The sequence below is a fragment of the Labeo rohita genome, chromosome 1, assembly GCF_022985175.1.
Source record: "Labeo rohita strain BAU-BD-2019 chromosome 1, IGBB_LRoh.1.0, whole genome shotgun sequence".
NCBI lineage: Eukaryota > Metazoa > Chordata > Actinopteri > Cypriniformes > Cyprinidae > Labeo > Labeo rohita.
In genome coordinates this window covers 25979047-26005053 of record NC_066869.1, presented here as the reverse complement: position 1 = coordinate 26005053, position 26007 = coordinate 25979047, and the positions used below count along the sequence as shown (strand labels likewise).

The window sequence follows — 26007 nt, the reverse complement described above, 5'->3', positions numbered from 1 at the left end:
GTGCTGATACGGCATTTGTCGTAATTAGTTTAGCACAGAGAAGAAGAAAACAAAACTTTTTCCTCACACCCCAGGAATCTTAATTAGAAACAGTAATTTGACGACTGTTCTGTTGTTCAGAAAAACGAACATAAACATGTAGAGAATTCTTTCTGTTAAAAAAGAAAACAGATTTAGAGACTGTCTGGTTTTTGTTCAGGAACACTTCATACGGAACAGGCGAATGGATTACTGGGATACTCCTGCACCGAAAGTCTTGCCACACACTGCCATCTAGTGAACCACCTTGAGCCTGAGCAGTTTCACCTTTTGTTTCACACAGGACTTTGACGTGTTCTTAGGGCAGTCCTAAAGTAAGTTTAGCTCTATAGATTTGGTCAGTTACCCAGATGCACGGCCATATTGGCGATACTTGGATGTAAACAACAGCATGGATTGCATCGGTAATGTACTACTGGATATTCGTTCTGCTAATTCATGCTGTCTAAACCATGGAAAAAATGTGTGAAAGCTGCTAAATCATATAGAGAAGGACTTAGTAAGCAGGAAAGGGTGCAATATTTTGACAAACTAAAGTTAATAAGCTCATAAAGATGCGTGTGAGCAGTATTAATTAAGATATTAGCCTAATATTTCACCTACCCGACTGGAAATAATAAGAACAAACAGGAATGTTGTCAGTATTCTTCCCTGGAAATTCTGGTTTAGTTTGGCCAACCACATACGCATTTTGTTCCTCAGACAGTTTTTTGCACTCTTCTCCTTGATTTGTTATAACTTTTGGCGGTCTATAGTATTCCAAATGTTTATCCCGGTCCGACCAATTAGTACACCCCAAAACACGACAATATTTGACCGATTTTAGCAGCAATAATCAGCGAAATATGCAAATTTTGTTCGGTTCAGTGGCATTGTTTACACTCAGTGCTGCCAATATGGCCAACTGATGACGCATTTTGAAAACACTCTATATTAGCCTTTATTAATCTCAACATATTAATGTACTAATCTTTGCTTTTCACCGAAGGATCTTTCCTTTTTTTTCAAAGGATTTACCAAAATACCATGAAATATTCAATACACTTAAAGGCCGAAAAATCAAAATTAAAATTCTCATAATTTACTCACCTTTGTGTTGGTCCCATATGGCTTTCTATCTTTAATTTAACACCAGAGGAGATACAGTATTAGCAGAATGTTGGCAATACAGTGAAGTGAAGGCTGTCATTTTAGAAAAAGGACAAAAAACATCATGTAAGTATCCCATAAAGACCTGTTACATAAGGTACACAAATGCTAAGTGATGATGAATATAAATTTCCACAAAATAATCAGTCTTTATGTAAAAATCTAAAGGTGCCACAGGACAACTAACTAACTCAAACTAAATAAATAAATAAAAAGAAAAGAAAGTACTATAATTTCATGTCTGGTTAATAAATGTATTTTACAATCAGGTTAAATGACAAAAATTGTATTATTTGCGGTATAATTGGCAGGTTGTTTGGTTTAATTTTATAAAAGCCATCACAAGTTTTTGACCTTAATATTAATAAAATACTAAAAACTTTATGGCTGATAATATGAGGAGGATTGTTCACCCACAAAATGGGTCCATACTGTCTGATATGCGTACACTACCTGTCAAAAGTTTTTGGACAGTAAGATTCTTAATGTTTTAATTAGAAATTATTCTAATATGCTGATTTGCTGTTCAAGAAACATTTATTATTATTATTATTATTATTATTATTATTATTATTAACAATATTTAAAACAGTTGAGTACATTTTTTCAGGATTCTTAGAAAGATCCAAAGATCAGAATTTATCTAGGAAAAAAAAGAAAGAAAAGCTTTTGTAACATTATACACTATACCATTCAAAAGCTTGCAGTCAATATAATTTATTTATTTATTTATTTTCCTTGGGAAAGAAATGATAGAAATTAATACTTTTATTTAGCAAGGACACTTTAAATTGATCAAAAGTGATGATAAAGGCATTTATAATGTTACAAAAGATTTCTATTTAAAAAAAAATGCTGTTTTTCTTTCTATTCATTAAAGAAACCTGAAAAAATACCACTCAGCTGTTTTCAACATAATAATAATAATAATAATAATGAAGGATCGTGTGACTGAAGTAATGTTGCTAAAAATTCAGCTTTGAATCAGAGGAATAAATTACATTTTAAAATATATTAAAATAGAAAATAGTTATTTTAAATAGTAAAAAAAAAAGTTGTTAGTACGGTGGTATGTATATATGTATTTATTTTCCCTGAATTCGTTAACAATTATTTTCGTAGTTTTAAATTTATGTTATATTTACCATTTTGATTTACAATAGAGTGCTTGATTATAGATACGTTTATACTTATTTATAGGTTAGCTGACACATATGAAAACAAGTATGAGCCACTTACTGCAAAGCAACACTGAGTTACGCACGTCGAAACAAAATGTTTTAAAACATTCACCGTATCCTCCTTACTTAATTTTGTTTGTTAATTGTATACGGCGTCAAATACTCTTTTTTTCATGCCATAGTTCGCCTGTTCTCCGATTCAAGTGGTGGCGCTAAACGTTAAGAAATGTTTCTTAAAACAGACGAAGAACCCATAGTGACGACAAGATCAACAGGAAGTTCTAACCAGCTTTGTTTATTAACTTCTCGCTGTAGTTCACTTCTTATGGAAGTCTTAGAATTTTTAAATGCGTTTTATAACTTGTTTTCTGCTTAAAGATAATAAAATATGATCGTGGGCTGACTTTATAGTGGACGCGATTGCGAGCGGCTGTTAGATGCAGTGATGTTTGTGGGAGCGGAAAGCATTGGGGGGAATCAGCTGATTGTTTGACGCGCTAACAACACTCATGATTCATCTAGATCATGTTTATACGAATCATATGCATCTAAACCAAACCGCAGCAGTAGAACTGTCTGCCAAGAGCTTAACTCGACTTTTATCGGTACCTGCCTGTGTATCAAACTCAATCGGAGTGTAATGTTAAGAGATCCGTGACAGCAGGAAAGATGCCGTGCACATGCGGGAACTGGAGGAGGTGGATTCGGCCTCTGGTGGTGCTGCTGTACATTCTGCTGCTCCTGGTTGTCCTTCCTCTCTGTGTGTGGGAACTTCAAAAATCAGGGGTCAGAAGTCTTTTTATAACTACATACATTAAAACATTTAGCAGCTGACTGTCAGATGTGTTTAGAAATACTGTTAACCATTTTGATTATAGAACAAGAGGTCTCAGTCATGAAAATATGTTTTAATCTGGTTTACAATGTATTGTTATAGCAAATAAATTGACATATTGATTGAATAGTTTAATATCAATAAGTAATGTTAAAAGACTCCACTCTATAAAGATTCTATTATGTATCATTATAATGTGATTCATAACATTTTGTTTTATAACACCTGTATTGTTCTGCTATCAATAATGTGAACTACATGATATGCTGAAAGGACAAAGCAGCTGTTATTGTTAACTAAAATAGAACTATTATAATTATTTATTACTGTTCATTAAGCTAAAATAAAATCCAATATACATATTAGATTAAAAACACTTGAAATAGAAACCTTTTGAAACATTATAAATGTCACATAAATGCTGATTTTTCTATTCATCAAACAACTCTAAAAAAAAAAAAAATGCACAGCTGTTTTAAATATTGATATTAATAATTATAATAACAATAGACTAGAAAGACTGGAGTAATGATGCTGAAAATGTAGCTTTGATCACAGTTACATTTTAAAATGTATTCAAATAGAAAAGTTATTTTAAGGAGTGAAAATATTTCAGAGTTTTACGGTTTTTGCTGTACTTTGGATTAGGGCTGTCAACGATTAATCGCATACAAAATAAAAGTTTGAGTTTGCCTAATATATGTGTGTGTACTGTGTATAATTATTATGTATATATAAATACAAACACTTTCATGTATATATTTAAGAAATATTTACAAGCGTATGTATTTATTATAATTTTTATATAATTTATATTATATATAAATAAAATCATTTTGTATATTAATAACATATTTCTCATATATATACACATTAATTTGTGTGTATTTATATATACATTATAATTACACACAGTACACACACATATATTAGGCAAACTTAAACTTTTATTTTGTATGCGATTAATCGCGATTAATCGTTGACAGCCCTACTTTGGATCAAATAAACAGGCTTGGTGAGCAGAACAGACTTATTTAAAAAACATTAAAATATCTTACTGTTCAAAAACTTTTGACTGGTAGTGTAGCTGAAATATAAAAAAAAATTAATTGAAGTACTAAAATTACTAAAACTAAAGCTATATATAAACTACTGAAACTTTAACTAAACTTAAACTGAAAATATGAATGAAAATGTAAATATTATGCAGATAATACTAAAATAACAAAAGCTATGATTGAGGGTTAGAGTTGCCCAATAAATGGAAAACGTACTATTTAATTTAAATCTTTATTTTATTGTTAAAATTAGGCATAATGGCGTTTTTATGGTAATTTTCACACACTGATGGTATTTGTTTTCTCCTTGTAATCTCATAGGTTAGTACTCCTAATAAGGCATGGTTCATCGCTGGGATATTTGTGTTTATGACTATACCCATCTCACTGTGGGGGATTTTGCAGCATCTAGTACACTACACCCAACCTGAGCTACAAAAACCTATTATCAGGTAGTGTTGAATAGATAATATTATTTTCAAGGAGTTTATTCTATGCAATATTAATTGACATTATCTTCTGTGTGATTGTTCTGTCAGATTCTCACATATTCATTCTGTTTTTTTCTCCTCAGAATATTATGGATGGTTCCTATATACAGCCTGGATAGTGTGAGTATCATGTGATCACAATGATAAATGTTGGTATTTGAATCACAAATAGCTTCTTTGATGTTTGGTCACCAATTAAGATTGCCTTGACTTGAACACTGGCCTTTTTCTGTTTGACAAATGGTTAATGTGAGGCCTGATGCTGCAGATGCTCATGACTTGGATTACTTTAGGAGCCGGACCAGAAAAGTCACTCCCTTTACCAAACTCATGTGCATCTAATCTTTCCTTATTTCTTTGGTCCCTTATTCTGTTTTCCCAGTGGATCGCATTGAAGTATCCCAACATTGCCATTTATGTAGACACATGTAGAGAGTGCTATGAGGCCTATGTCATCTACAACTTCATGATCTTCCTTCTCAACTATCTGGAAAACCAGTATCCCAGTCTGGTGCTGATGTTGGAGGTGCAAGAGCAACAAAAGCATCTCCCCCCTCTTTGCTGCTGCCCGCCATGGCCCATGGGAGAGTGAGTGTTTGCACAAACATTGATAGGATAAGAAAGTGGGGTAACTTAAGGCAGGATGTGGTATTTAATGCATATCTGTAGAAGGAGAAAGTCAAGACATTATGGCAGATGCTCTCATCACCTGTTTACCATCTTCTCCTTTGGAGCCTTCTTTAAAGTGGAAGATGGGAAATGAAAGTCTTTGTTTAGGTACAGCAGGAAGAAATTTCTTCTAAATTGCTTGCAGAGTGAACACTTTCTTGAGGTTGTTGGCTGCTTTTAGCTGTTGCTGCTGACGGCAGCAACTTTTAAATTTACGTTAGGCTGTGGTGGTAATGTGTGAAAAGTCTGTTGATTTAAACCAGCAGCGTTTTGAGCTAGAAAAATATGTTTGTGTTTAAAAAGAAGAAAAAAAAATCTCCTTTAGAGAACAGTAGAGCTCTGTTATATGCCTGTGAGGTTCACTTTAATTGATTTTATGCAATGCAAGGGAAACGTTATTTTTTTTTTCAGTATTTTTATACTGAGAACAGCACATTTACTTAACTGTTTTTTTTTCCTCCCCTAACAGAGTGCTTTTGCTAAGATGTAAACTGGGAGTTCTGCAGTACACAGTTGTGAGACCTGTCACCACAGTCATTGCTTTGTAAGTGTCATTCATTTTGTAGAGGTTAATCAAGCGTTTAATATCAGTGTTGTTATATTTCGTTCAAATGTTTGGGTTGGTAAGAATTTTTAATGTTTTTGAACTCTCTTATGCTCACCAAGGCTGCATTTATTTGATTAAAAATACAATTAAAAAAAGTCATATTGTGAAATAAGATTGCAATTTGAAATAGGAGTATTCTCTTTGAATATATTTTAAAAAATTAATTTATTCCTATGATGCAAAGCTGAATTTTCAGCAGCCATTACTCCAGCCTTCAGTGTCACATGATCCTTCAGACATCATTAATGTACTGATTTGTTTTTTTTTTTTATCTTTCACTTTCTATCAATGTAATGCTTCCTAACTGAAAAAAGTGTTAGTTTCTTTATAGTCTGTTGAATGTTAGTGTAATTTCTGTACACGAAAGTGCATCAGCAAACCCCTGTGGTCAACACTAATGGCTCCATGTGTTTCTGTGCTCTGATGCTTTTAAACGCAAGACTAAATTTAGTTTCCTGATGCTAAAATTACACCCTCTATTATAGACTCTGCTTTTAAATGTAGTCCTAAATTAAGCATGTAACAGTTCAGAATAAATCTTTGTCTGTTGGTCAGTGATTTGCATCATTTCTCTCTTGCCAAATTAGGATTTGCCAGCTTTGTAAGGTCTATGATGAAGGCAACTTCAGTTCAAAAAATGCCTGGACGTATCTGGTTATTTTCAACAATCTCTCCCAGCTTGTAAGTACCTGTTTTGTCCTGAGTATTATGCAAGACTGTCACATGATCTTATTTCATGAGAGCTGAGTGAGTCTGCAGTTCCACCCAGGAACCAGGCAGCAGTAAAAGGAAGATAAAATGTAACTAAAGCCCTATTTGCAGAGCCATTTTTTACCCCAGCTCATTCGTTGGGAAGTAAAACAAACCAGACCTTGTGACATCATTTGTGTTTATGTTTCTCATTAAAATGAAAAACTTCCAGAGCATGAACAATCAATAATCAATCAATAATTTTTCACTGTTGCGTTAAGGTAAACTGTAACCTGACAATCTAATGGTAATGTGGTAATGGTGCACTTTTTTTCTCTATATAGTTTGCCATGTACTGTCTTGTGCTGTTCTACAAGGCTCTGAGAGAAGAGCTGAGTCCCATCAAACCTGTGGGAAAATTCCTCTGTGTCAAACTGGTGGTGTTTGTGTCATTCTGGTAAGCTTAGGACAGTATATTTTAAAAATGTACTGTAATGTATTGTTTCTAATTTGGAAATTGATGTTAAAGTAAAAGAAATATCACGTAAAAAAGTAAAATGTAGACACATTACAGTAGAAATTTTGTAGAAAAAATATAGACATGATATATCATAATAGACAGTAAATATATATCAGTAATGTATGTTTTTGTTTTTTATGTATGACCCTTGACGTGATTTATTTAGTCATTTTATGATAATTATGCCATGCCGTAATGTTTTATTTAATTGTTTTATCTGTCTTAGGCAAGCTGTGGTCATTGCGCTTTTAGTGAAGGTTGGTGTGATCTCAGACTCACACACTTGGGACTGGGACAATGTGGAGGCTGTAGCCACTGGCCTACAGGTATGTACTGTACTTTGACCTCAACACTGAACACTAAACTCAGTTTTGTAAATAAGGCTTACAACTAGAAATGGGCAAGTGAGACTAAAAACTCATATAATATTGTTCCTATATCAGGGGCATTTTCTCTGAGGAGGCAAGAGAGGCAGTGCCTCCTCAAAATATTGGATGAGAAAAAATTTGTAGTACAAAAATAAACAACGTTGTTGGCGCTGATAGCCTAATGGGCAGCTAACCCAGCATACAGCACCGTTGTGCTCCGGGCATCCTGAGTTCGAGTCCCGGCTCATGGACCTTTCCCGATCCCGCCCCCCTCTCTCTCTCCCACTTCGGTTCCTGTCACTGCTCCTATCAATATAAAAGACGAAAACACCAAAAAGAAAAAAATAAATAAATAAAACAATGCCAGTATTACAAAAACTAAACTTAAAGGGGTCATATGATGTTGCTAAAATGAACATTATTATGACTATTTGGTGCAGTGTGTTTATGCGGTTTGAGGTTCAAAAAACACATTATCTTCCACTGTACATTATTGTTGCTCCTCTCTGCCCCACCTTTCTGAAACGCGTTGATTTTTAGAAAGCTCATCGTTCTTAAAAGCGTGGTATGCTCTGATTAGCCAGCTATACAGTGTGTTGTGATTGGCCGAATACCTCAAGCATGTGACGGAAATGTTACACCCTTTACCATGTTGTGATGTCGTGTCCCGGTGCAATTAGACAAAAACAATAAAACCCATTATAAATTAGGCATTTGTTGCATCCAGTGAGGACATAATTACTGATTATAATGACTTAAACCGCTTAACCGCTTAAACATAACACCATGTCTGCATTTGTGATCATAGAAATGACATACAACAGGCACTACCTCACATTGCTCAGAACTCGCGTTTGAATAGTCAGTAGCAAATTCTTTAAATATGAAAATGTACTTAGAGGCTGTGAGTCAGAAGTGTCAGACTGTTCTTGCAAAGTTGGAATCGCCCCACTTTATAGAAACAGCATTTGTGCACAGCCGGCCATGTAGGCTTCTCTCTCAGGTTCAGGAAACAGTCCTCCGTAAAATGCGTGGCACACACTCGAATATTTGCATTGTACTGTTCTAGAGCAGTGTTGTAAATATAACTTAACCACTTATTTTTAGTTGTGTACTCATTTGGAAGGCCAAACAAAGTATTTACGCTTTCGCAACGAAACACACAGCGTTTCCACAACATGGCAGTGGCTGCAACAATACTATAGCGAGAATAAAAGTTACGACGACTTTTTTGCGTATACATTTGGGCGGTGTTATGCAAATCTTCCCACACAGTGACGTAGATTTGTGGGGGTGTGTTTGAATGAGTCTTAACTTTTATACAGAATATCTCTTTGGATTTGAGACTTTACAGATCCTATATATGCATAAACAGCTTGTAACACTCTAAAGACAAAGGAACCATCATATGACTCCAACAGCGACACCAGCAGGTAAAGTTACAGCAGAAGTCTGCGTCTCTCTCACCTCCTGTGAGACCACTGAGTTTTAACAGACACCGTAAACATGCGTTGAGTTTGGTGGGGGGTAATTGAGAATGAATGGAGGAAAATCACGTGAGAGGAGGCAGTGCCTCCATAACAGTATGATTGGATATAACTGATTATGGTTGGTTGTGATTGGTTTGTGCGATAAATTCCACCTCTTGTGTTTGTGATCTGAACTTGTGTATCTGAATCAGTCTGAATGAACAGTATAATGGCGTTTATGGGAAGACTAATTCAAAAAAGTAGGTGAACAACTCACACACTTAGGTATAACCACTTTGTTGCATTAAAATAAGACTTGAAATGGCCTGAAAACATGATCTGTGGAAGTTTTTAGTGAGTAATCAGCTTGGTGAGGTTTAAAGTAAATCTGACCAATATTTACCAAGCTTTGATGACTGTTGATACAAAAAATTCAAAAATAGTTTAAAGTTAACTATTAAAAAGAATAGCTGAACATAAGTTAACAAATAAAATATAATGTTTAAATTGTTACTGCTTTGAAGTTATTATTTTGTAATAAATGTAAAATGCTAAAAAACACTAACTTGATGAGATTCATACTTGGCTTTTATAAATAGAATATTAAGTACATTTTTAATGTAAAATACTAAATTTTTTTCTTCTTTTTCGGGTAGTTTAAGTAATGTTTAACCAAGAAAATGTGACTGGGACATGAATTTAGATTTGATTTTAAAACAAAATAAAGACTTTCAGAACACCACCGCAAACCACTGGTATATATGTGTGTGTATCTTCAACTGGCTTACCATGTATACAATATACCATTGTTACTGCAGCACCATTAATGGACACATAGAAGTAACCTTAAGATTAAAGGTCTGTTTTTCTGTTCTCTCAGGACTTCATCATCTGCGTGGAAATGTTTTTGGCAGCCATTGCCCATCACTTCAGCTTCACTTACAAGCCCTACATACAGGAAGCAGAGGAAGGTTCTTGCTTTGATTCCTTCCTGGCCATGTGGGATGTCTCAGATATACGGGCTGACATCTCAGAACAAGTGCGCAATGTCGGTAAGTCATGACACAGTCTTTTCTTATTCGCAGTGAATGATTTCAGGGTCTAGGATCTTTTTTGGCAAAAAGATTCTTACAAAATACTTAACCTACATTAAGCAGTCATATCATACATTTTCCCCTTCAAATGTCTACTAGTAATGCTGGTCTAGGTTTTTTGCTAGGTTTATATTCCTAAACTTAAAGGAACACTCCACTTTTTTTGAAAATAGGCTCATTGTCCAACTCCCGTAGAGTTAAACAGTTGAGTTTTCCAATTTTCGAATCAATTCAGCCAATCTCTGGGTCTGGCGGTGGCACTTGTAGCATAGCTTAGCATAAATCATTGAATCTGATTAGACTGATAGCATCTCGCGCAAAAATGACCATATATAACAACAATATTTTTTCCTATTTAAAACTCGACTCTTCTGTAGTTACATGCGCCTGCTGCACCCATGGTACGGCAGCAAAGTTCCTTGATTATTACGCCGGAATGAGAGTATAGTTCCTAGTCATATCAGACTAGAAAATCACAACTTTTCATTTTCTGTCTGTCTTAGTCCACGATGTAACTACAGAAGAGTCGAGTTTTAAATAGAAAAAAAATATCGAAACTCTTTGGTCATTTTTGAGCGAGATGCTAACGGTCTAGTCGGATTCAATGATCTATGCTAAGCTATGCTAAAAGTGCTACCGCCAGACCCAGAGATCGGCTGAATGGATTTGAAAACGTTAAAATTAAACTGTTTAACTCTAGGGGGGTTGAAAAAAGAGCGTATTTTCAAAAAAGCAGAGTGTTTCTTTAAAAGATTAGTTCACTTCCAGAATAAAAATTTCCTTAATTTACTCACCCCCATGTCATCCAAGATGTTCATGTCTTCCTTTCTTCAGTCGAAAAGAAATTAAGGTTTTTGAGGAAAACTTTCTCCATATAGTGGACTTAAATGGTGGTCAACGGATTGAAGGTCCAAATTGCAGTTTCAATGCAGCTTCAAAGGGCTCTACACGATCCCAGCCGAGGAATAAGGGCCTTAACTAGTAAAATGATCTGTCATTTTCTAAAAAAAAAAAAAAAAAAAAAAAACTACAAATGTATATACTTTTTAACCACAAATGCTCATCTTGCACTAGCTCTACAATGGGCATCTGCTGCTTCACGCTTTATGTAATCACGTTGGAAAGAAAAGCTCCATCTCATTTCCGCCTCCAACTTCAAAATTGTCTGAAATCGTTGTTTTACCTTTTTTTTGTACAAGGCGTTTGACATTCTTTGCCTGTTCACTTTGCAAACACTGGGTCGGTATTGACTCAAGCTAGTGCAAAATGAGCATTTGTGGTTGAAAAGTATCTTTTTGTTTGTTTTTTTTTGTTAAAATGACAGATCATTTCACTAGATAAGACCCTTATTCCTTAGCTGGGATCATGTAGAGCCCTTTGAAGCTACAATTTGGACCTTTAACCCATTTGCTCCCATTGAAGTCTACTGATTTGAGAAAAATCCTGGAATGTTTTCCTCAAAATCCTTAATTTCTTTTCAACTGACGAAAGAACGTTATTACTATCTTGGATGACATGGGGTTGAGTAAATTATCAGGAAATTTTAATTCTAGAGGTGAACTAATCTTTTAATAACAGGAATCAATTTGTGAAATCTGTGTCAATACTCAGCCTTATTGCAAACAGTTATGCATCATATTTATGTGCCTTGTTTCATGTTTTCAGGGAGAACTGTCATGGGTCGGCCAAGGAAAACGTATTTCGGTGAAGAGGCTTCCCAGGACGAGAACACAGGACTGCTGTCAGCTGGTTCTCAGGACCCAGCCATTGAATCATCCTCCACCCCTCCATCACCCAAGGGCCGTTACCAGGGCATGGGCCACACCGTAACCCCCCACTCCATCTCAGCTCCTGCCAACCTTGGCTGCGTACCATGGGAAGGAGATGTGGATGACATCACGCCTGTTGTGCTATCTGGCGATCATACAGACCAACAAGGCTCAGACTATGCAGCAATCACCTAACAGTGAGCTTCAGCTACCAAATAGTTAAAGCACATCAACCTAATGTGCGTCAACTACCATTTTGAATATATGCAGCTGCCGTTAACTCTGGTAACTATTGATACTTCTGGTTAAAATGTGTTGGTAGCAAGAACCTATATAAAGGACTTGGGAAGAGCTGGTCCTCCGCTTTTATCTCGGTTTGGCATTATTTCGCTGAAAACATGACCAAATTATAAACTGACTTGAGAGCAAAGCACAACAATTCCCCAATACCGGTTTTAATTTTTCATATCATCAGATAATGGTTCTTTTAAGACAGCTTTATGAATGTTTATTCTAAGAAACACTATGTATTGTTATAATAATAATAATGCTACATCAAAATAACATTGACGTCCATTTCAACAAGTCATTTTTAACTTTTTTTTTTTTTTTTTCACATTTTTATCTGTTAATGCAAAAAGGTTTTTTGTTTTTTTTTTTGGAGCAGCACCTTGATCATGGACAGTAATATGAATTTGGCAGTATGCAATGGAGATTTGCAATATTTTCTCTTAGAAGAATATATGCATGTGGTAAAGCAACTATAGTTTGAACATTGGCTCTAAAGCACAAAATACTAAAGCACCCATATCTCTGCTTACTTCGCTTCAGAGCTAAGCAACCTCACCTGGACTGCTTGCCTTCAGAACAGCTTCATGTAATTGTCACAACATAAACGCAGATGTTGGTGTTTGTTCTTTTAAAAAAAAGAATTTGTTTTAATTGTTCTTAATTGTTTAGTTTATTTTTTGGTTGTTTTAATAATTAGACAAGGAAAATTAGGTTTAAACCCTAATTTAGTAAAGTAGCGAAAATGTAGAATACTGACTTTAAGTTTACCTCGGGAAATGATGCAATGTGTATATATCAGCCAAAGTTGTCTTATTGCTGTTAAGGTTTTTTTTTTTGGTTTGTTTAAACAATCTGTCAGTTTTTAACATCAGCTGCACATGAGATATAAATGTCAGATATGGTATAACAGTAAAGGCAGATTGTTTTACCATTACAGATGTGGACCTGTGGGAAATATTCCCATATATTTGTTTTCATGAACTGTTGTGTGTCTCTCTGGTCCATTCAGAGAGATGCATCTTCTGCAATGGTTTGTACAGCTGTTGCATTGCCTTATCTAACAGTGGTTGTCACAAATCATTAAACTTCACATGGAAATTTGTATTGAGTATTTCTGCCTAATTTCCTTCCATCCAAGTTCAAAGGCATAGTTCAACCAGAAATCATCGTTTACCCACTGTCGTGTCATTCCTAATCTGTATGGCTTTTTTTCCTCAGTTTTTCTAAATCTGTTCTCATGAAGAAACATACTCTACATCTTGGATGGCCCGAGGGTGAGGTAATTGTTACCACATTGTCATTTTTGGGTGAACTATTCCTTTAAAGGGACCCAAAAAAATTCTGTTATTAATCAGTCACGCTCATGTCATTCCAATCTTTGGAAGACAAATCAAGACATTTTTGATGAAAGATAAAAGAAGAAATAATTGAAGCAAGTTATTTTTGTTTTCTTTGTGCACAAGAGGTATTCTCGTAGCTTCATAATATTAAGGCTGAACCACTGATGTCACATGGACTATTTTAACAATGTCCTTCCTACCTTTCCTACCCATTGCTTTCTATGCAGGGTCAAAAAGCTCTTGGATTTCATCAAAAATATCTTATATTATTATATATATATATATATAATATATATAATATATTTGCATTCCAAAGATGAACGTAGGTCTTACAGGTTTGGAACGACATGAGGTGAGTAATTATTGACAATTTTCATTTTGGGGTGAACTATCTCTTTAAGTATACCTACAAGAAGCCACGCACAATCATGGTGAAATTATTTTAATGTAAAATGTGTGCTTAAAAATGATACATTTGTTTACCATACAGCAATTAAAAAATTGCCCAGTAGCAGCAATTCACTGATTTTGGAGTGTTTTATATCAGTACAGGATGTTCATCCCTCATCATGAGTTACTAGTCACAGGCTCTGCCTCCCTGATGACATCATCAGCCCCCACCCCATCTTCTTTAACAGCTGTAATGGAGATGCTGCTCTTGTGTAGCTGGATACTAAGCTTGACCCATTCTCCCCTGCTGACCATCAGGGGCTGCTGGAGGACCACCGCCGCCTGCTTCCAGTGAGAGTCTTCACTGAAGGAACTGACGCTCTGCTCAGAGTCCAGATGGATCTGGTACCAGAAGGGAATGGCAGTAAGCTTGCCTGAAGTGCTGACCTGTACCTGTCAAATGCAAAAGAATAAAAAGCGGTTTATTAGGAAGTCATGGGGCCACTTTGGGGCTTTAAGATAGCTCAAAAGGATTTAAAATAAAACAAAACAAGATTTAAAATAAGCTTTTTTTCCCCCTCTGTTTTTTTTTTTTTTGTTTTCTATTTTAATTTGTTCAATTTTATTTAGCTTAATTTATTTTTATTTCAGTTTTAGTCATTTTAGTAATTTAGCCTTTAGTAGGGCAACGTTTCTTAATTTTCTTTTATTTTTCTAAATGTCTAATTTTAAAGATTTAAAAAAAAATCCTATTTTGGGGGCAGCCGTGGCTTAATGGTTAGGGAGTCGGGCTTGTAACCGAAAGGTTGCAGGTTCGAGTCCCAGGTCCCGCCGGGATTGAAGGTGGTGGGAGTGAATAACCAGCGCTCTCTCCACCCTCAATACCACGACTGTTAAGTCAATGCAAAGACGCGATAGACATCCTGCGACGCGATTCGCGAATGATGCGTCACAAATTGAGCATTTCGAGCAAGCTGAAAAATCTGAACTTTGGCGAATATTCACGCTGCGTTAACCAATCAGGAGCATGCTCTAGTAGTGACGTGATTACGACGTGGCGAGCGGAGGCAGAAATCTGAAACAACAATGGAGGACAAAATTATCATCGCTGTATGTGCATACACAGAGATGTACGATACATCTTCGTACTTTTATAGAAACAGCAATAAAAAGGAGTGAGGAGGTCGGACAATCTGGTAAGAGATTCTACGCTGAGTCTACGCCGTTTTTCAACCCTCCATAGCACATAAAGCACAGCTACCCTCTCAACAAAATCCATGTCAGCCAAAATGTTCAACGTCCAACTACGCGCGAATTGTGCAAGTCGCGTAAGTTGTAGAGACTTGAAACTTGGAGGAATGGTAGTACTCAAAACACCTACATCGTAGGTCTGACGGGGGCGCTACAATGATCAAAAGTATGAAACCTCTCATAACCCATAAACCTTTTCAGATTCTATAGTGAGCCTGGCGAATTTTTCAGGTATTTTGCTTTTTTTGAAAAACCTACTTTTGCGAACTATTCCTAGGTTTCTCGCCCAATCGGAACCAAACCAGTGTAAAAAGATTTTCTGGAGAGTGAATATCAATAATTATTAAAAAATAAAAAAATAAGTGACTCATCGTCACAAATTGATGCCAAAACGTTTGAAAGGGGCAGGGCCACTTTTAGTAAAATGCCTATAACTCCTGAACGGAATGAGACATCTCTGCCAAACTCGATCTCAATGAAAAACAGGAAGATTGGCCACTTGGTGGTGCTATAAGTGGGAAAATGGCTATAACTGTACAACCATTTGTCCTATCAGCACGAAAGTCGGTTTGCACGGCCTTGGTCCGAAGCGCCACAGGTGTCTACAAGAACATTCGCTTATCTCAAAAAACATGGCCATTATTGGCCGATGAAGTTTGAGCACCTGCTAGACAAGGTTAACGGAGGCCGATTGGACCGAAACCGATCGGTGAGCCTGTTCAACTCACGGCCCCCACAGGTCTGAGAGAAACTTAAGAGAAATCGGCCACCGGGGGCAGCATCGCCTTTTTCAAGGGCGTAAATGATTGTGCGTTGCACCGTTTTTCGCACATACGCGCGATATTCCTATCTTGCGATAGAGCTCCTCATTCCGGACAACTTTGCCTCTAGAACCACTGCTGTCAGTCAAATTGTTTATTAAATAATTGAGATGTAAAAAACCTACTTTTGCAAACTTGTCCTAGCTAGTCCTAGGAAAAAAACACTACAGTACAATTCTCTGGACTCACTAGGCCAATAATTATTAACAAAAAGTTGAAATGTACCCTTTGAGAAGCTATAATGGGGTTGTTTAAAAAAGGGGCCTGTCCAAATTTACTCAAAATCCTATAAAGCCTAAAGGAAAACTCAAAACTTCATGAAACCTGCTGAACACTAGTGTCAGGTGATTCTAAACAAGCATGCAAAGTTTTATGGGGATCGGGCCACAGCTGGCACTATAACAGTCAAAAACATTAAAAAACATTATATTTCTATGGTAAATTACCTGAATTTGCCAAAAAATTTCTTTTTTTAATCATTGAATTAGGTTGGTACAGCCTTGCTAAATAATGTAAAAATGTATTTTTCCTTATATGCCTAAATGCCTTAAGCACTTGAACCCTGGTAATATTTCTTCTAATACACGATTATTGAATTTCTACTTTATTTCAGTTAACAAAAATTAAGTTAGTTAACAATAACAACACAAGCCTGAAAAAACATAATCCAAAACTCACTTTGACATCTTTGTTGGTGTAATTGGCAATGCTGTTCATGAGGTCCAGTGTGAAGAGTTCTACTGGTTCACTAAGATGTGTACATTCAAGTGTGGACAGGTCCAAAAACATATGAACAGGTACCTGAGAGAAGAAACAACCATTACCAAGACATTTTAATCCTGAAACACTTTAATTCTGTAATTTACTGAAAGCACAGATTAAGCAGAGTGTTGAAAGAGCCTTTGAAGAACTTACTGTGAATTGATTGATGAATGGAGCAATGTTGAATCCGAGAGTCGGTTCTGTTCCCTGAACAGCACTTTCCTGAAGCAGCGTGTCTGACTCAACAAGCATACCGTGGATTACAATGCGCTCTGGAAAAATCTGTCCACCGTCCTCCAACAAACACCTGAAATGTTCACAACAAAAACTACTGTTTACGAACCTAAAAAAAATAAGAAATATCCATACTATGTTTTACATTCTTACCTAGCTAAGGATGCTTTCTCCAACAGTTTCTGTCTTATAAGGCCACAGGTCTCTATGCAGTCAAGTATGATGGCGCTCCAGAGCTTCTCGATGGCTGGCCGCTGGAGAACCGCAGAATCGTCCTCCACATGACTTAACCAAAACTCCAGTGCGCTTTCAGGCACACCATTTCCTTTGGCCAGCAGTCTCAACAAAGTCTGATGATGCTCCTTCTCCACTGAGCTGTAGCCTTGAACCAATCCAGGGCTGATTTGTTCGTATTCAAAGCCTAACTGGGCTGCCATCAAAGAGAGCACAGAAAAGCCCTCGGAGACATCGAGCACATAGATCGGATCGAGAGACTGTTGTGACCTCCTAGTTGACTGAAGAGAAACCAGAAGTTTGCTCATGGCCCTCTGGAAGCTGTTATTATATGCTGTGTTGTTGAGGAGGGCGATCTCTGATGACTCCAGCATAAAAACGCAAGATGGTTTCTCATGGTTGGTTTGAAGGCCAGCCAGAGCACTGCACAGCTCAGCCTCAGGGTTTGCAGTGAGGGTCTTGGGAGGTCCGTCAGTTACATTGTCCATATGGAATTTGTGTCCATCTCTAATGATAGCAACGCAGCATAGCCTGAGATACGAGTCCTTACAGGAAACGTCCACCAGTATTTCATCACCACGTTTCACAGTGTCTGAGGGACAACATGAATTGAAGTCAATTATAATTGAACACACAACAACAAAAAAAGTGACGGATGAAAAAACAAATTTCTCTTTTTTTGTGATTATTGGGGTTAGGTCTGTTATTGCAGTCTCACCTACTCTAGGGCACTATGATTTCCGTGATGCGGAATCTGCCAATTTTTGGATGAATAAATCAAAAGAAGGTCAGTACACTTAAATCAAAGCACGATTCTATAGTGTCTGTGAATGTTAAGCTGCAAAAATGCTTTAAATATGAATCCTGCATGTTCTGTGTGTCTCTATGTGAATGAACGGCGCGGTTTTGTTTACTACACGCATACTGAAGCGCAAGTGACGATCGCAGTGGTTTTCAGCCTCTAATGCCTCAATATGAGTACATGAACTCAAATATAATCTCTAGAACTGCTCTCAGAGTCACTTCATAAGGATTTTACTGTTTCTTTTGAGAAAAACTAACTTTATATTGTACACAAACGGAAACTAAAGATCTTTACAGCAAGCTGTCAAAATAAAAGTTCGGTTTAACGTGAAGAAACTGTGATAGAAATATATTACTTAATGTAATGATAATACCACTACTAATAACAAAATTATTTTTAAAACATTATTTTTTTAAGGAATATTTACCAGAACTTATTTACCAGAAAAATGTAATGTATTTCTAAACAACAACAACAACAACAATAAAAAGATTATTTAAATCTTCATTTAAAATAAATTTATTTATTAGAGATGCTTTTGATTATTCAAATTTTATGAAAATGGAATCCAGACAAATAATGGAAAACACAGAATTTGGTTAAAAGAAACCCTGCATTTTAGAAAAAATAAATAAATAAAATAATAATAATATTTCACGTGGCCTTAAAGGTGTAATTTTTGTTAAACATTCAATAAATTGCTGTTGTGTTTTTGCTGTTGTGTTTTTTTTTTATTTAACCATTAAAACAGTCTAGAAAATTAAAATGAAAAAAAAAAATAATAATAATTTGGAAAAAATTAAAACTGAAATTGGAAAAAAATAAAATGGAATTTCAGAAAAATCTAAATGGATTTCTAAGCCCCAAGTATTATCCAGTACAGAAAAGCTACCCATAAACTGCAAAATCAATAAGTGGTTGGCCGGTTTATTTATTTATTTATTGCTGTATAAATGGACAGATAAAAAAAAAATAATAAAAACTATCTGCAATAAGGTCCACAGCTAATCCATTAAATCAAAATTCTGGCTATGATTGCTCCATAATAAACGGTAAATTGCTCCCATAAAAAGCTTCTGACAATAATGCATCAAAAAATTAATTGGCACAACTAGTTCTAGAGCAGTGGTTTTCAACCTTTTTGAGTCCAAGGCCCACAGTATCCACAACAATATTCAGAAACCCCAGACATAAAATATGATTGTCCACATATTAAAATAAATATGTACGTATGTATAATAAAAAATTTAAATAATTACTTTTTTATATTCAAGATATTTGAAGAATGAATGTTCAAAGTTCAGTTTCCATTACTTTTTTGGTTGATACTGGATATGGTTAATGAATAATATTATGTTTGTCTGTGCACAAATATTCTTAAAAAAAGGTAAATTCACATGCCCTCATAATCAAAAGCAACAGAACATGCTCTGATATACAAAAGTCCTGCCCTACATTTTTTTCCTCAATCGAAATGTTCTACATCAAAGCCTACTTCAAAGCCCCTAGCTGAGAACCACTGTTCTAGAGTCATGGTTATCTTTATACTTCACATTCTCTATATTTTGTAGCTTACTGAATTGACTTTGTATTGGATAGATGGCCTGCTCCCAGCATGTGTCTTCCTGTGGGCCAGTGGAAAGGTGGTTCTCCTGGTCAAGGTGTAGCTCAAACCATACTGCCAGAGCATCAAGAATACCATCCTGAATCACATGCAGTCGCATCTGCATCACCTCTCTGGAGCAAAGACCTTCCAGCTCCTACAAAACAGAGAGTGCTCAGCACCACTTATTCTAATCATGCCACTTTAGGTATTTCAGTCATGTCGTTTCTCTCCCACCTGCCCAATGTTCACTGTATGTCTGCATTACGCTACTGTTTGAAAGTTTGGGGTCGGATTTTTAAATGTTTTTGTTTCTTATGCTCACCCAGTGTGCATTTACTAGATCAAAAATACAGCAATATTGTGAAATATTATTACAATTTAAAATGACTGCTTTCTATTTGAATACATTTTAAAACGTAATTTATTCCTGATGACAAAACTGAATTTTCAGCAGCCAGTGTTTAATGCTGAATGATGCTTTAGAAAGCATTGTAATATGCTGATTTGGTACACAATAAACTTTTTTTTTCAGGATTCCTCAATGAATAGAAAGTTACATTTAAAAAACAGCATTTATTTAAAAATAATATTATAAATGTCTTTACTGTCACTTTTGATCAATTTTATTTCAACACTTCAGCACTACATACAACTGAGTTCCGTACCTGCACATTATTGAAGTCTATGTCCAGAGCTGTGAAAGGCTGTGTGAGTTGAATATATCCTCCACGCAGGCGGCTCAGTCTTTCAGTGGTGTAGGGCTCTGTGCTCTCCTCAGTGTCAGCGAGACAACTAACAGGACTATAGATCTGTCCTACTGCAGACAGATCCAAACCTCCCACTGAAGACACACACAGCCTGCAGAACGTTGATTCACTGTAATCTTTCTACTCAAGAGCCTGCTTCTTTGGTAACTGTGTTTACATTTTAACTTTTTAAAGAGAAGTGTGACATAAAATGTATCAATGTGTCACTTATACATAATTAGCTTTGGTGGCTCACCTGTGATGTCTACGGATCTCACGGCACTGCACAGCGACTCCAAACACAGTTGCACCAGCAGGTATTACCCGGCCTGTTTTTGAGGAACTGGACAAAGGTTCTCGAGTGTTCTGTTGAAATAATTCAATAATCAATCAGTCATGAAAATCAGTCATTTTTTTCTTTTAAATCCACATTATTTATATAAATTTATAGCTGATACATACAACTGTATACTTTCTAACCATTATGCTAAAACTGCTACTAAAAACTTATATTCTAAAAAAGAACTTTAGAACTGATTCACCAATGTGTCTCAAATGGCCACTAGGTGTCCCTGTTGCCCAAAAATGTTAGAACTTGAGGCTACTCTCTAATACTGATATGCGAAAAGCTTATAATATTTAATGTAAGGCTTTAGAAGAAAAGATCTGGTTGTAGTACGGCATAGTATTTAATCTTTTGCCAAGCATGCTATCAACGTTGGTGTAAGACAACTTACATTTTCAAAGACAAAAATCTCTTAGTCACTGACCACAGCCGGATAAACGTCGGATCAGGCAGGATAAAGTCATTTGTATAAAAGGATTACACTATAATCAGAGTTGAATTTGTGGCATCACGTGACTTCACTGTAGGTTTGCTGATCAAATCATTCAGAAAGTGACTTACAGGTGGAGGTAAAAGTAGATGCTTCCACGCATGGATCAGCGTCTCAATGATGCCCTCACCAAACAGCCCTGCATCTACTGTCTCTGTTACAACCAGTGACACTCTAAAGAATGGAACACAAATTTATGAAAACATCTGCAATTTAAGTTCACATTTTTTAGAAGCAATATTTTTACAGATAATACATAATTTAAAGTTTTGGATCAGTGTGATTTAAAAAAAAAAAAAACTAATAGAAATTAATAATTTTTAAACAAGGACCCATTAAATAGTACTGTTGTTCTTTCTATCAGTGAAAGAATCTTATAGCAGCTTCCAAAAAATATTAAGAAACACAACTGGTTTTAACATTAATAATAAGAAGAAATGTTTCTTGAGCAAAAAATAAGCAAATTACAATGATTCATGTAACGATCATGCTGCTGAAAACTCAACTTTCCTATCACTGTAATAACACTTATTAAAATAGTTACTAAATTCTAACAATTTGTCACAATATTGCTTGTTTTTTTACTGTATTTTTGATAAAATACAGCCTTGATTAGACTTTTAGAAACATTAAAGAGAACCCCGGATATTAAGACTTATATGGCTTAATATAACATAAATATGTAGTAGAAAAATCATCAAAGATTTATGTTATTTTAAAAAAATCTACATCACTTTATACACATTTTGGTCTATGGAAAGTGCTAGTAGCTCACCAAGTGCAACCATTTGACATAATCAAAATAATGGCACATCACCTAAGTCCAAAATATGTATAAAACAATGTGGATTTTTTAAATAACAGAAATTTTCATGGGTTTTCTACTACATATTTCAGTAAGAGACATCATTTATGTTATATTAAGCCATACAAGTCTTAATACCAGGGGTTCACTTTAAAAAAGAGTCTTGGTGGCATCCCAAACACTTTAAATGGTAGTGTAAATTACATTTAAGATTATCATCAGACCTATGCTTGGAACCAAGCACCAATTTTTTCAGTTTAAAAACATGTCAGTATGAATCTGGTTACTGTATAAATGAATATTAACCTCTTTGGAATGTCTTTTGGAATTTTCATTTCCAGAGACTTCAGGTGAACAATCTTGATGCTGTCTGCCATCCCATTGGCCGAGAGCACCTCGCACGCCAGCTCGTACATTGTCTTTGACAGCTCACAGGCGTAGACCTCAGCAGCGCCTGCCGTCTTCGCACACATACTGACACGGCAACCAAACAGCATCACCACACACACTATATATCAATTGAAGCAGACGTTTGTTTAATAACAATGTTATGTAATAAGTTTCTGAAAAATCTCACCCGAGGATGCCTGTGCCAGTTCCAATATCCAAAACCGAGCTGCATCCTTGCTCAACAGCTTTTTTAATAGCCAACTGATACTTGTGGTTCCGCCCATGGTCGTTGAGCATTAAGAAGTGCCAGCGTTCCACCAACCAATTGGCAACACGGTAAAAGTTCTCTTTTGCCTCCGGGAAGTCAGGTCGGAGTTTAAGAGCTTTGTAAAAATGGCCAGCAGCTTCATCCCGAAACCCCATTCTGAAACAAAACAAATCAACAGGATTATGTTTTCTTTGTTTTTTTTGTTTTTCGTCAGGATGCATTATTTTCTAAAATATCTGATTTTCTAAAGTTTTGTATACGTAATGTATCTTGAGATAAACATGACTTTATCACGTAACAAATACTAAACCACTGTAATAATTGTAATAATATAATAATAAACCTAAATAGATGCTCTCCCATGCTGTTCACTATAATCTCATCCACTGGAAACAACTCCATAGCTTGTTCATAGCAATTAAAGAGGTCCTGTATACGTCCAACAGAGTCCAGCTCATCGGCCCATTTAAACAGGGTAAATCTAAAGGACTCCTGTAAATATAAAAACACACATTTACTGGCTTTGCAATAAGGTTCTGAAGCTTTATCAACTATAGATACATAATTTAATTTCACTTTACATTGTTACAGCAAAAAGACTGATTAGGCAGACCGGTTAAAAAATTAAGGAAGCGTGGAGGGGAAAAAAACAGCTTACATTTGCAAAATCTTTTAGACCTGGGGCAAGGTTAAGAGCCAAAAGGTAGTGAACAAAAGCAGTGCCATAGTCCTGGCTGAACAGACACTGCTGGGCACTTTCCAGTGATCTTGACACCAGCTCATTTCTCGCAGCATCTTCTCTCTGAGCTCGTCTATGACGCCTCGTCCTCTTTGGTCTTGTAGTGGCATTAGGCATGTTTTCTGTGAATGACAGAAGTGATCATGATGTATGTCACTAGATATAGTTGAAAAAACTGAATTATAGACAAGGGATGTTTCTGGAAAAAAAAATATCTTAATAAAAAAATATTTCCACCATTGTCAAATGAAGAAATCATTTGCAAAAACAGATAACTAAATTTTCAAAAATCATGTTTTTTTCATTTTGCATTCCTAATAATCTCAATCAAACTGCAGTTGGGTTATTTTGATTAAGTAAAAATAACAAAATAAATACATAAATGCAGCTGACTAACACAACAAAACAATAAAAACATGATTTTTGGACATTTTTGTTATCAAAATAAACTCTTCAAATATAAACATACAAATGATTTAGTGTGAAATGTAATTTCAATTTATTTCAGATGATCTGTGTAAACTGGATATTTTGGAGCTAGTAGCTATATTTACGTATGTAATGATATAACATATAATGAATAATTATTAAACATTAATTCATATTTAATCCACCCAACGTTTTAGTTAAAAACTACACGCATTAGGTATAGCAAACGTGATGTGGCAATATGAAAAATAAGGTTTTACATATATAACATCACTAAACTTTATAGTTTTCCTCCACAGAAATAATAAACCAGAATAACCGCACGTTGATATTTAATATGCATAATTTAATATTCCATTTAACACTTTTCAAAAATATTTGTTTATAAAGTTTCCAATCTTTAGATTGAAGATGCTAAGGTTTATATATGGTTCTATATTTACCCGTCTCAGATTTGCTAGTTGAGATCGCTGCACTGTATATTTAACAATTTCCCTGTGGACTCCAGCCTGTCGTTGTCATTAAACCACAAACTGCGCTTTAAGCATTTTTTTTTATTGTTTTAACTCTACATTTATGAGCTATTTTCAGAGCTGCTCTGCTTCTGTACTGCAGGTCCGCTCTGCAGAATCAGGCGGACGGAAACAACTTCCGCTATTTTAGAGTTCCACGTAAGATTTAAACCCACTGCTGATAAGTCATTAGTATTATCGCATTTATGGAGTTTGTCGAGAAACAAAAAAATGATACTTATGCCGAATGATTTATTCAGCTGGAAAAGATGTATATTTCCATAACGACGCTGCCCGCGGGCCGTTATTCCCCCAGATATCCCGGTATTCCAGCCAAGCCAAGCGTGATGACGTGATAGATTGAAAAAAAGCTAGAGTCCTGCACGCGGGAGGAGACTCGCACTCCACTGTCATTCGCGGAGCAAAACCTGACCTGAAATTATTACCTTCATTTTAATAGATATCCGTTTAGCGTAGAGTTGTTTTAGCTAATTTTGCGAGAGTTTAAACCTGAGACATAGTTAACGTTAATCTACCCGAATCCAAGTTTACTTGTGCGACTTGGAAAGAGTTTTATTCCCAAGAGAACTTCCGACGCGTTTGGTCTCACTAAAATAGCCAAGGACGCGTTAGTAGAGGTTTTTTAGTACAGCTTTTCGTTCCTTTTTAATTTTGTGTCTTTATTCGACCAGTTTTGATTCATTCGCTGGTCGCTTTCTAACGGGATTTAAACGCTAGCTAGTCTGTAAACTAGCTGAGTCCAGTAAAAATGGGTTTACACCCGTTGGAGTTCAGTGAGTGTTACCTGGACAGTCCTGCTTTCAGGGACAAAATCAAAGCTCATGAAGCAGAACTGGACAAAACCGGCAGGTTTATCAAAGAGCTGTATAAAGACGGAAAGAATCTCATCAATGCCACAAAACGTAAGTGCCATGTCATTTGATCTCTGCTTTTAAACTTAATGTGTAGTCTATAATTGTGCTTTAAATGAAGATAACGCTTGCCATTCAGTCAACATGTGATCCAAAGTATGCAAATATCAGATAATATCAGCAACCCAAATTTAGTTAAACAGGTCTTGTATTTTTGTCAAGGTCACTGTGTCATTTCTGTTTACAGTTTTAACCCCAGACCTTGCTAGAGTAGTTTTGCTGGTCTGGAGAGTGTCATGGTTCTTCTGGTGTAGTGCAGGGAAAATGAGCTTGCGTGGCATAACGTTTGCTGACCTCATCCAGTTTTTGGGTTATGATTTATATGAACTGTGTGCAGATCATCAGGTGGCCTACAAGTCTGCTTTTTGCTCTGTTTACATTAGGGATTGTTGTAGCACTTATGTAAGTTATTTTGAAAGGACACATTACTGAGTCAGTTTTCTCAGTCTGGACAGTCATGCATCTTCTTTTGTGGCTTATCACCTCTGTCATGTGACCCTCCCCTTCACTTCCACGTGTAAAGTTTTATTGTAAACACGTTATGAATTTATTATGTCTTGCCTTTTTCCTAGCGTTTAGGACAGGGCAGAACAAATTGGCTAAAAATCAAGCTTGCGTATTACGCCTTGGATGTTCAGACCTTTTTTGGATATGTTTGAATTATTAGGATCTGCAGC

At 35.8% G+C, this 26007-nt stretch overlaps 3 protein-coding genes across 6 annotated transcripts in view; 2 read left to right on the top strand and 1 right to left on the bottom strand.

Annotated features, from left to right (window-relative positions):
• The first annotated feature begins 2619 nt into the window (after positions 1-2619).
• On the top strand, positions 2620-13332 carry tmem184c (transmembrane protein 184C). The gene is made up of 10 exons (XM_051119160.1): positions 2620-3155; positions 4584-4714; positions 4837-4873; positions 5136-5341; positions 5892-5966; positions 6617-6710; positions 7064-7176; positions 7466-7565; positions 9957-10128; positions 11836-13332. The coding sequence occupies exons 1-10, from the start codon at positions 3039-3041 to the stop codon at positions 12132-12134; spliced, it is 1344 nt and encodes a 447-aa protein (XP_050975117.1). The 5' UTR covers positions 2620-3038; the 3' UTR covers positions 12135-13332.
• Positions 13333-13981: 649 nt separating this feature from the next.
• prmt9 (protein arginine methyltransferase 9) lies at positions 13982-24735 on the bottom strand. Of its 3 annotated transcripts, none has more exons than XM_051117258.1 (13): positions 24637-24735; positions 23377-23579; positions 23062-23210; positions 22638-22874; positions 22367-22534; positions 21327-21429; positions 20676-20785; positions 20339-20531; positions 19644-19827; positions 17182-17854; positions 16948-17101; positions 16711-16833; positions 13983-14413 (listed from the first exon to the last, which is right to left on the bottom strand). In XM_051117258.1, the coding sequence occupies exons 2-13, from the start codon at positions 23572-23574 to the stop codon at positions 14138-14140; spliced, it is 2568 nt and encodes an 855-aa protein (XP_050973215.1). In that variant the 5' UTR covers positions 23575-23579; positions 24637-24735; the 3' UTR covers positions 13983-14137. The 3 variants fall into 3 exon arrangements, with proteins under 3 accessions (XP_050973225.1, XP_050973215.1, XP_050973207.1); XM_051117250.1 differs by lacking the exon at positions 24637-24735 and adding an exon at positions 24330-24525; XM_051117268.1 differs by lacking the exons at positions 23062-23210; positions 23377-23579; positions 24637-24735 and having other exon boundaries at positions 13982-14413; positions 22367-22568; positions 22638-22868.
• Positions 24735-26007, top strand: part of arhgap10 (Rho GTPase activating protein 10) — a 79929-nt gene continuing 78656 nt past the window's right edge. For both annotated transcript variants that reach the window (XM_051117322.1, XM_051117332.1), the window contains exon 1: positions 24735-25321. In XM_051117322.1, coding sequence (XP_050973279.1) covers positions 25168-25321 — 154 coding nt within the window. In that variant the 5' untranslated portion in view covers positions 24735-25167. The remainder of the gene's footprint in view (positions 25322-26007) is intronic.